An 11,743-nucleotide genomic window follows, 5' to 3' on the forward strand; every position below is an offset into this window, starting at 1 on the left:
CCCACTGCTTCGAATTTAGTCAAATTATAAAGAAATACTGGATGGAATTCAGCTGCTCTCTTGTGTTGGGATATTTAAATAGGATTTATTGACAGAGCAGTGGTTTGGGGAGTCAGGTTAATTATTTAGGAGTTCAGAGGAGCTTCGAGAAACAATTTTTATTCCTTTCTCTCGGCATATTTATTTTTAACCCTCCTTTTTCTTTTGTCCTCCTGAGATGAAAATAGAAGGGGAAAGGGTTTTTCTACTTCAACATCTTTTTGGGACCCACCATTTTTCCACTTTTAGAAGCTGTTTCGTCCACTTTTCTCTACAGAAATCCGAGATATGTTTCAAAATACCACCTATTGCTTTTAAATGAGTGCTTAATAATCAATATATTACCTGTCATAAATTTCTGATCCTTCTTCCAACCCAGGCAGGAGCCCAATGAGAAAGGCTTGGAGACCAGGCAGGAGGGATTTTTGGAGAGGGAGGAAATATTTCTCATACAAGCCAAGGAGAACAGGCCTCACTGACATGGCTGCATTTGCCAGCAGAGGAAACAACCCAGAGCTTTAAAAAAAAAACAAAACAAAACACAAAACATCCAAAAAAAGACAAAAATTAATCAATTAAAATAGATTGTGAAATACTTACGGCTGAGGAATTAAAAAAATAAAAATAAAATTACCTGTAGAGGAATAAATCCTTGGCAAGCCATTTTGTCCCAATGATTTTAAAGATGATTTCATAGGTTTCCAGTGCCTTTAAATGCACCCCACTGGGAAGGGCTGGATGCAGACACTGGGATAATCTTTTGCTGATGATCAACCTCCTGGGCAGGAGAGAATATTTGAGGTTACTCTGAAGAGCCTGTGGGAATAAAGGTGGGAATAAATGGTTGGAATGTCAGATTTAACACACAGGGTGACTGCAGGTCAAAGGTTTCCTATTGGCATGGAGAAAACCTAAATACACTCCAGAGTTTTCTCTCCTAAGATGGAAGTTTGGGATGTTTTTCAGGCAAATTCTTGGCTCTCCCTGAAGTTAAATCATGGTCTTATCCCACCTAATTGTTCTCAGCTCGAGGTTCTTTTAGTCCTGCTTGAGAGAAGGATTTGGAAAACCAGCAGGGAAGGGAACTAACCCTGGGAAAAAAAACCCCAAAACATTCAGTGATGATCCCAAAGTCACTTGAACACTGGGCAGCAGGAAGAGGAGGAGATAAAACCATCACCTACCAGTGGAAGCAGCTGTTAGAAAAGAGCTTCCAGGGATAAAACTGACTCCACAGCACAAAGGTGGAGAGTTTGTAACAACAGTAAATAGAAATGTCCCCCCATTCCTGGTTCCCACACAGTGCAGGTGTCACTGGGAGCCAATTCACTTCCTTCTTTCCCCAGGCACAGATTTTAATGGGTAATAAAACCCAGAATCCAAGAATCCAGCAGCGCTTCCCACCTGTAACTAAACCAGGTGATAAATGTGGAGTCGCCTCGGTTCCATCTTGGATATTTGAGAGGTTTGCCCATTTCTAACATGAGTAACATCATTTCAACACTAAATATCTTTAATACTTGTAATGCCTTTGAAGATTGCTGGGGAGCTGGACTTTGAAACATTCTATTTATATACTTGGCATGTGCTTGCCCACACCCTCTGTACATAGAAAAGGAGTTGATTACATAAAAAAGGATGCCAGTGGTAAATATTTTTCCTCTCAGGCTTCAGACTGAATAAATATTAATATTGCAGCAGTGAAAATTTAAAGATCAATTAGGCAGAAAATGAGAAGATTCCCTGTTTATTACAGGGACAATGGGATCCATCACAGAAATAATGGCATCTCAGGAGATGTCCTGTTTGGCTCCCACATTTCCTAAGGATATGAAGTCAATCCCCTTCATCAAATAAGAACTTCCCTTCACCAAACATTTGGAATCATGGAATGGTTTGGGTTGGAAGGGACATTAAAGCCCATCCAGTGCCACTCCCTGCCATGGGCAGGGACACCTTCCACCAGCCCAGGTTGCTCCAACCTGGCCTTGGACTTCCAGGGATCCAGGGGCAGCCACAGCTTCTCTGGCAATTCTATCCCAGCCCCTCCCCATCCTCCCAGCCAGGAATTCCTTCCCAATATCCCATCTAACCCTGCCCTCTGGCAGTTTAAACCCATTCCCCCTTGTCCTGTCCCTCCAGCCCTTGGGAATATTCTCTTTCCATCTTTCCTGGAGCTCCTTCAGGCCCTGCAAGGCCACACTCAGGTCATCCCAAAGCTTCTCTTCTCCAGGCTGAACAATCCCAAATTCCTCCAGGCATATCAGGAATAAATCAGTTTAAGTTTTGTCTCCTGGGTAACTCAGAAACCTTCCCATGTCTGAATTCCAGCAGGTGAGACCAACTCAGGCCAATCCCAACTCAGGCCAATCCCAACTCAGGACAATCCCAACTCAGGCCAATCCCAAATCAGGACAATCCCAACTCAGGCCAATCCCACATTTCTTATGCTCCTTCACCTCAGGAACCAGAAGCCAAATTTCTCCAGGAGTGAAGATCTGAAGGCATCTATTATGACACTCACATCAGAAATCACATCCCAAAATCATAACAAAAATGTTGAGAGCTTCAGCTTCTGAGCTGAACCTTCCACCTCAAAACCAGACAATCTTGGGGTTTTTTTTTTGTGCCTTGGGGTGGCAGAAATACAGAGTTTCTTTGAAATTGGGATTTAAAGGCCCAGAATTGCCATTCTGTGCCTTAAACCAAAACCAGACACACACACACAGAGGAATATTTGCATTTCCACAGCTTCACAACACCACTAGAAATCAGTTAGATCAGTTAAAAATGGATAAAACCCCCATGTAAATCCAGTAAATATTTTTTATTTCAGTAACTACCCCCCCAGTGCATCCATTTTTAAGATTTCCCTCAACTGGCAGACTCTACAATTCTTTAGTATCTTTAATAATGTTTTAGACAACAGAGGTTGGGAGGGCAGGGGGAGAAGGCAGAGCCCGTGATTCCATTTCCCACTGGTTCATTTTCCAAGCCAAAAGGATTCTAAACAGAGCTGCAGCTTCCACAAAAAATACCAGCACAAAGCTGTGAGAAAAGAGTAAAATAGGAGGCGAAGTTGTATTAAAAAGGGGGGAAAAAATGTATAAAACATGCCTGGATGATGCTGCATTTGTCCATGGGCGTGGAGAAGTTCCACAAAGCAGTTAGGAGGTAATATATAAAGAAATATTTAAAATATATATATATTTATACATACAAATATATGTAAAATATAAATATTGTCCTCAGCAGAAGGCTGAGGAAATTGCATTGTTGTTACAAACACCCTGGTGTTATGTCCGAGAATAAAAAGCAGTTTGAAAGGGCTCTTTTACAGCCAATACTGTTTATTGAGGTGCTAATTATTTAATAAATATCATGGAATCCTGGAATGGTTTTTGGGTTGGGAGGGACATTAAATGCTTCCAGGGATGGGGCAGCCACAGCTTCTCTGGGCAACCCCACCACAAATTTCAGAGACTTTAAAAAAAAACAAAACAAAACAACTCCTTTTCTTACAAAAGCAGGCTGTGGAATCCAATATTTTAATTGGATAATTGCCTGAAGTTCCCCCTCCCTGACACTTTTATATGTATTTTATATAAGGGACATACTCTGTTTATACTCTGAGAGGGATTTTGGATAAGAAAACAATGTAAAAAGTACCTGTTTAATCATAAACCCACCTATGCTGAACCCATTTCTAGGTTTGAAAAGGCACCATCCCTCCACCCCAGCAATTTATCAAGGTATGGAAGTTTTTTCTCACTGAAAGTGAAGCTGAAACCCTCCTTAAAACTCTAACATCCCAATTTTCTGCCTGTTTTTGATCCACCTGTTTGCACCTTCGAAATGTACATTGCCCATTTATATTTTTATTTATTTTTATTTATAAACATTACTTACATTCTTATTTATAAACATCACTTTTCACTGTTTCTCCTTCCCCATAACGATGCATCACGACCTCAACTACTCAAATTAACCCCCCCAAAACCTTTCCCTCACAAACTTGGGGTGTAGAATAAATTTCTGCCAGCCCTTCCTTAATTTTCACACCTGGTACCTGCAGCTCTTTTTACCACTGCAGGGAATTTTCATCTCACTTCACCTTAAAAGGCAAAAATAAACCCCAAACATGGGCCAAACTGCAGTAACTCCCCTCAGGTTTCCCATAAAACCTGTGAGGAACACCCAGAATTTTAGGACAACGTTCATCTGACCTACTTTAAACAGCAACAGAGATGAGTCACAAACCAAAAAAAAATAAAAATAAATAAAAATAAACCCCTTTATTCCTCTCCCTGTCTAAAAGGAACTCCAGGTGAAGCTGTCAGCACTGAAGTCCTGTCAAGTTAGATAAAGGTTCATCTCTCTCAAATGACAAAATAAAATCATTCCCAGATCTACAAACTGCCCCATTTAGTTGAACATTCAGATTAAAGTCACTTGGCTCCCTCTGTTGCTTCTCTGGTTCTGGAAGCCCCCCAAAAAACATCATTTAGAGCTGCAGAAGCAACGGGGAAGCTGTGAAAAAAACCAACTTTTAGTTTATCCTGAGCAGAGTCAGAGACCCAGAGACCTTTAGGGTCATCAAGCCCAACTGTCAGGCAGCACCAGGGAGAAGGAGCAGAGTTGGATCTTTTCAGGAGCAGCAAAAGCTCCACAAATTTCAGCCAAACAGCTCCCTCTGCTCTTTTTTACCTCATCTTTAAGCAGCAGACCTTGGATTACCTGAAGGATAATTCCACTGAGTTTCTGTAGAAATAACAGAGTGGGGTGTGTGTGTCAATAGTGCTCACAGGAGAGAAAGCCTCACAAAATATTGCACCCACAAGGGGCAGGAACATCTATCCTGACACCCAGGATCCTTCATGTCACACAATAATAACATTTTTACCATTTTTACAGCTGATCTCCTCTCTCCTGCCCATCCTCATTCCCTGCTCGCTCACCTCCACCGCAGGAAAAAAAAAATAAAAATGAGGCTTTGATGTTAAAAACACCTCCCCCAGCACTGGCAAAACTCCCCAGTATTTATTTATTTATGGGTTAGGATGTCAGAGACCAAGGAATCACAGGAGTTAAGGGAATAGTTACTGCCATCTTATTTCAATCTTCCTTTGGGCAGTTTGCTCCCCTGCCCCATCATCCTCATTTTCAGGTAACACTGGGGATGATTTGCTCTACCAGTTCTCAAGCAGCTAAAAAGATCAGCTCCATAAAATGCCACAGCAGATGGACTGATGGATCAGTTAAAAGCATTTTCCCTTGGTTCCTGCTATGCTGCTACAGAGATCTGGCAATTCTTGTACCTGAAGAAGAGAGGTGTCCAGCAGTTCAGTGTGCTCATCCAGGCCAAGATCAGAGGTCAGAGCCCAACCTCTCACTCCAATTATTTCATATTTTCCCTTTTGAGAAAAGCATTTTGAAGGCTCTTGACTCAACAGGAATGATGATGAAATAGTGAAGGCAGAAATGTGTAACTCCTGCTTCAGCTCCTCACCTCTCTGAAGAGGCAAAAACACTTTAAAAACCCCTCAATTTTGGCAAATGTTGTCCCAGTTTGGGATTTTAGCAAAGTTTTTGATGCTCTCACGGTGTCCTGGATAACCTGTCCAGCACACAGGCAGACAAATCCAACCCCACACTGGCTGAACAAGTGGCTCAGAGGGTTGCAGTCAGTGGGGTGACACCGAGCTGGTGGCTGGTCACCAGTGGGGCTCCCCAGGGCTCAGGGCTTTAGGGCCAGTGGTGCTTTAATATTTTTATAAATTACCTGGATGAAGGAATTGCCCATAATATTAAATTCCTGCTGATGCTAAACTAGGAGGAGCCACTGACTCCCTGGAGGGTAGAGGGTCCTGCAGGGAGATCTGGCCAGCCCAGAGAGCTGAGCAATCACCAACCGTGTGGGATTTCACGTTGGATTATCCACTGGGATGGGGTAAACACCCAAACTGGGGGATGGGAGGCTGGAGAGCAGCCCCAGGGAAAGGGATCTGAGGGGTTGGGTTGTTGGCAAGTTGAATTTGAGGGGTAGTTTTATATTAAAAGGGCCCAAAAGGGACACAAAAATCACACACTTTGTTTCTTGGGCAGAGAGGAGGAAAGGACACACCTCCCAAGTGCTCTCCATGAAAGTCTTTTCCTTTCTTCCTGCCTGTCTCTCTCACTCCATGGCCATCCAAATGACACCATCTAATCAATTATTCCCTCAAATCCACTGCTCAGGGAAATGAGATCATTAAATACGAGCTTTGAGTCAGGAAAACGCTCTAAAACTTGTGACCTGTTTCATATAAAAGCTCTTTTAGCTGCTCTGGAGTGAGTAACCAGCATCCTGAGGTTTCTTTGATGCAAACATTAAATTATCTGTACAAAGGAAAAAAAAACCACACCACCATTTGAAGGAAAGCTCTGTTGGTTTCACCAGAATTTCTCACACTTATATATAAAATATACTGACTTAACTTCTTCCAATGCCCTTCCTTTGTAAACTCATATTTTTCTGGAGTGGATTTTCAATTTTGCCGAGTGCTGGAAGCTACAGAAAAGTTAATAACAATGCAAATACAATCTAAAAAAATATGAAAAATTACTCCTGTACCTTGTTGAGTTTGCCAAGGGAAGATATAAGGTCTGCCCATTCACTGGATGATTCAAAGTTCCTCAAGGCTTTCTCAATCGCCGAAGAATAATTCCTGTATCTGTAATCCCCCAGCAGATCCTGCTCTTCTGGATCCATCTTCGGTTCTCATAGCAAGGTGGAACCTCCTGCTGAACTAAAAACACGCCGAGAGTTACGAAAATAACCCCCATTTTCTGCCCTGGCAAACTTAAAAGCACTCTAAGATGACAATGAAGACGCAGGAGCACTGGCAGAGCACAAGAAACGGGTCAGCAGATCAAGCTGCAACACCCAAGTGAAAGAATTATTTATTTTTAACTCCCCACTGCCTCTTTTGGAAGCTTTGCAGTCACATTTTCCTCCTCCTGAACCGCATTTTTTTCCCTTCAAAAAACAAAGGCAGGGATGACAAACAATTTGCTGGGGAGGAGGAAATGGCTTTTTTTTCCCTGCTTTGCAAAAAGGTCACCTGGAGCATGGAATGGGAAACATTCCCTATCCAAATGCAGCTTTCCAGAGGGAATCTTGAAGGGCCTCTCAGCCCAGGGCAGAAGGAGCTCTCAGGGCTCTGCAGCTCAGCTTGGCAGGAGCAGATGCTCGAGCACCAGACCGAGGGCTTGTGCCAAAAAATCTGCCTTGTTTCAACCACAAAAAAAAAAAAAACAAACCAAAAAAAAGGATCCCTGTGTTTTCATGGAGAGGGATTTCATCTTCTTGTCTTTTGCAAGGCATTTAGATTAAAAATCCAAGGTAGAAAGAACGGTTTAGAACAGTGGACAACAAGCACTGTCGGGTTTTTCTGTGCTGCAAAATAATTCCTTTGCTCCTTTGTCACCTCTGACACCAGATCTCCTGAGGGAAAATATACAGATATTCTTCCAGAATATTCTAAAGGTGCTTAGGTTTAGAAACAGCAGGTTTAGGTCAATCCCCTGCTACGTCACTGATGGGGAAAAGAAAGCCCAGCTCTAAATCAAAATATTTGATGTTTCTGAAGGGACATCTGCATTCGGTTTCCCCGTGGTTGGGGCACCAAAATAAACCTGTATTCTTATAGAGCATTAACTGCAACCACACAACAATCACTAAATCAATAAGGGATTTGTGGCAGGAAACTCTCAGTAAAAATGCTGGATGAATCCCCAGAAGAGAAAGGATTTCAAATGCACCTTTGCACTGCCCTGATTCAGGATTCAGCCACCCTGTGCCATCCAAACTGTGGAAAAAACAATTATCACCCAGTGTCATCAGGGCCAGATTTGGTTGGTTGGGTTTGTTTGGTTGGTTGGTTACAAGGAGGGTTTAATTTTGGTTTCGCCAGGATGCTCTCAGGGCTTCTCTCAGCAGAGAGAGCCAAACACCCACTTGCCCTGTATTTATCCCATTTATCCCATTTATCTGGGATACAGCTCTGCTGGCTTCAACATGGATTTTTTAAAAAAAAAAAAAAAAAAAAGAAAGTCAGTTCTCCCACAAAACCCAACAAAGTGGAAAACCTGCAAGATACTGTCAGCAAAAATCAGGAGCAATCTGATATAACCACTGCCAGGGCAAGGGATTGAACCCTATTTCCCTCATCTCATCCAAGTACCTTGATCACTGGATCGTGTCCATGCTCCTCGGAACAAAGCACGAGCTGGGAAGTTATTCCCAGCAGCTCTCTGCCAAGGCAGGGCTGCTGGCACTTCCTTAAAGAAGAGATTTGGCTGGATCCCTTGGAATGGGGCAGCTGTTCCGCTGACAGGACACGTCAGGTCGGGAAATGCCGTAAAAACCGCTCAGGGAATGGGAATACAGTGAATTATCAGCAGTGCTTCAAGAGGTTCTAAATGTCCTATAAAAGTCGTGTCCCAGAGGATTTTTGGAGCATTAAAAACTGGTGTGTTTATCACAGAATCGTGGGGTGGTTTTGGGGGGAAGGGACCTTAAAGGTCATCCAGTTCCAACCTCCTTATCCCCCTTATCCACCTTCCCATATCCCAGGATGCTCCAAGCCCTGTCCAACCAGGCCTTGGACACTTCCAGGGATGGAATTTCTCTGGGTAACCTGTGCCAGGGCCTCCCCACCCTCACAGGGAAGGATTTCTTCCTAATATTTAACCTAAACCCATTCTCTCCCAGTTTAAAGCCATTAAAGTAAAATATAATTAGTTTCTGTGGGTAAAAGACAATGTACTACCCAAGGAAAAAAACCCAAAACAACCAATAAAACTTCATTTAGGGGGAAAAATGTATTATTCAGTTATTAAGACATTCTATTTGGATTTTGCAGTGAAAGGACAGGTATATGGTGTATTCCCACCCAGAAAAGCAGGGATGGATGGAATGATCAGCTGCCAGATATCAGCAAGGTCTGACAAAACCCAGCAACCTAAACACGGCCAACAGATCGTGTTTGTGCTTGGACACAAAGGCAGGAAGATTTAAAAAAAAAAAAAACCAGTTAAAAAAAGCCCAACAAAAGCCACTTGCCAGTGACCTTCAGGCACATCTCCCAAATCCCGGGTCACAAACTTCCCTTAGTCAATCCCGATGTTAATAGTTTCCCATCAGCTCCCAGCACTGATGGTAAAAACACGACAAGTTCCACCTCGAGATGAGGAAGAACTTCTTTCCATGGCGGGGGGCCGGGCCCTGGAACAGGTTGTCCAGGGAAAATCGAGGAATATCCTGAGCTGGGAGGGATCCCCAAGGATCATCCAAAGGTGCCCGGGACACCAAAACACTCCCTCCTGTCCCTGGGAGCTCCTTGGGGCCGTGCCCACTGCCCTGGGGAGCCCGGGAGGGAGGTGGATTCTCCCACTCTGGAGACATTCCCGACCCATTCCCGTGGATTCTCCCACTCTGGAGACATTCCCGACCCATTCCCGTGTCACCGCCCCAGGGCGGGGGGGTCGGACTGGGCGACCTCCAGAGCTGCCTCCCGAGCCCAACCACTCTGGATTCGGGGATTCGCGGAGGTGAATGCGGCGCTCCCGAGGGACCAGCGCTGTCCCTCCAGTGCCCCCATTCCCATTCCCATTCGCCATCGCCATCCCCACCTGCCGGGGCCGCGCCAGGGAGTCCCCCACGGGACTGAGGGCGGGATCCCCCTCAGCCGGGTCCCCTCCCGCCCCCGCCGGTACCTGCGGAGGGCCCCGCTCAGTGCCGGGGCGGTGGCGGTGACGTGTCCGGCGCGGTCCCGGCGCGGGGCGGGCGCGGCTCCCGCAGTCAATCCCTATGGAAACGGCCCCTCTGGAAAAACCGCCCCCGCCCGCGCCGCCAGGGCCGCAGCGGGGCGACACCACGCAGCGCCGCGCGGGGGGCGCCAAGGCATGGCCCGCTGTAGTACGGCTCCAGCTGTCCCCGTTACGCCGCGGTCGCTCTCGCTGTCGCCCGCTGTCGTTGTCGCCCCTCTCCCGGTGTCACCCGCTGTCGTGTCGCTGAGCGGCACGGCCCGCAGCGGGTCCCCTGTCACGCCGCTCTCCCCCTTCGCGGTGAGATGGTACAGTCCGGCGGGCGGACGGGTCGCCGGGCGCCCCCTGGCGGCGCGGGTGGGAATGGTGGCTCCGCGCTTTCCCCCCCCACCCCCGGCCGCTCCAACCGGGACAGCCCCGGGAAGCATCGGGAAGCGTGGGGAGCATCGGGATAATCGGCACCGCTCCCTGCTCCCGCTGCGCCGGCCTCGGATGGCCTGGAAACAAGGGCGAGCTCGGCTGTCCCCGCCCCGCAGGTAACGCGAGTGTCAGCGCTTCCCGTGTCCCGCCTTTGCTCCCGGTCCGGCCGGGTTGAGGGAAGAGGCGGATTTTGGGGAATGCTGGAGACGCGGTTTTTTCCCGTGGGGTCGGTTGTTGCGTTTATAGCGGGCTCGGGGTCGATACCAGGAGCCCTCTGTTCGCGGCAAAAGCCTTGGGAGAAGGTTCATGGGCGGGATTTGCAGAACTCCGACAGCAACCAAAGGGACGAGCAAACTGCACGTGGGAAGGAAAATACGTGATCCTGCTCCACCAGGATTCATGGACCGTGGAAAGATGTTGTTTAACCTCAGTTTCTGTGCCCTACAAGGATTCATATACTGTGGAAACATATTATTCAACCTCAGTTTCTCCTTCCCTTCCCTATTCCATTCCCTCTCGTCTCTGTTTAACAAGCGAGCAGAACTTAATCCTGGTAGTTCAAAGAAGCTGGGAAAAAACAACAAAACCAAGGAAAATCCACCCGTTCAGTCCCTCAAGGTGAAAGAAGAGAAACCCTTCAGCTTTTGATGGAAACTGTTTCAGCAACGACCTCCAGCAAGTGTTACATTAATATACTTGTTTTATTTTCTTCAGCCCACCTGCCTTTCCCCTTCCTAGATAGATTTTAGGATATTTTCCAGTTAGTTCCTGAGGGGTTGCTCTCTTTGGAAGTTCTTTCCCTCACAAACTGGTGTTCTTTGTATTGGTTGTGTGTGGTTCCTTCCACACACCAGCACTGACCGTGCTAAATCCTGGCCCTTGGGATGGCATCAAGTCATGGATTTACAGATGGAATCGCTGCTGGAGACAGCCAGGCTGCACTTCAGTGCCTAAAGGAGCTCTATTTGAAGTTTGGTTCTCGCTGGGAAAGTCAGCTGCAATGATGTGGCACTTGTCAGGTGTTTCTTACACTGTCTGCATGTTGGGTGACACTACAGGACACGGGAGCAATTCAAACTATCCAAGACATGAAGGAATTCCCAAGAGTTCTTGCCATCCAGTACCTAAAGGGGCTACAGGAAGGCTGGAGAGGGAGTTTGGACAAGGGATGGAGTGACAGGACAAGGGGGAATGGCTTCAGACTGCCAGAAGGCAGGGTTAGATGGGATATTGGGAAGGAATTTCTGGCTGTGACGGTGGGGAGGGGCTGGGACAGGATTCCCAGAGAAGCTGTGGCTGCCCCTGGATCCCTGGAAGTGTCCAAGGCCAGGTTGGAGCACCCTGGGCTGGTGGAAGGTGTCCCTGCCCATGGCAGGGGGTGGCATTGGGTGGGCTTTGAGGTCCCTTCCAGTCCAAACTGTTTTGGGATTCTGGGATTCTCCCTCCTGCATTTCCAGGCATCTCCTCTGGCCAG

General features: G+C 46.5%; 1 protein-coding gene across 5 annotated transcripts in view; it reads right to left on the reverse strand.

Moving 5' to 3' along the window:
* Positions 1-9,949, reverse strand: part of DOP1B (DOP1 leucine zipper like protein B) — a 38,982-nt gene extending 29,033 nt beyond the window's left edge. For 3 of the 5 annotated variants that reach the window (XM_050332762.1, XM_050332759.1, XM_050332757.1), the window contains exons 1-4: positions 9,799-9,949; positions 6,653-6,827; positions 674-855; positions 385-555 (exon numbers count right to left, since the gene is read on the reverse strand). In XM_050332762.1, coding sequence (XP_050188719.1) covers positions 385-555; positions 674-855; positions 6,653-6,790 — 491 coding nt within the window. In that variant the 5' untranslated portion in view covers positions 6,791-6,827; positions 9,799-9,949. Of the gene's footprint in view, positions 1-384; positions 556-673; positions 856-6,652; positions 6,828-8,264; positions 8,290-9,714; positions 9,739-9,798 lie in introns of those variants that run through there. The other 2 variants (XM_050332760.1, XM_050332761.1) reach the window with 2 other exon arrangements.
* Between the last annotated feature and the right edge of the window lie 1,794 nt (positions 9,950-11,743).

This window comes from Myiozetetes cayanensis, unplaced genomic scaffold, assembly GCF_022539395.1.
Source record: "Myiozetetes cayanensis isolate MyiCay16 unplaced genomic scaffold, myiCay2020 scf5-8, whole genome shotgun sequence".
In the NCBI taxonomy this organism is placed as follows: domain Eukaryota; kingdom Metazoa; phylum Chordata; class Aves; order Passeriformes; family Tyrannidae; genus Myiozetetes; species Myiozetetes cayanensis.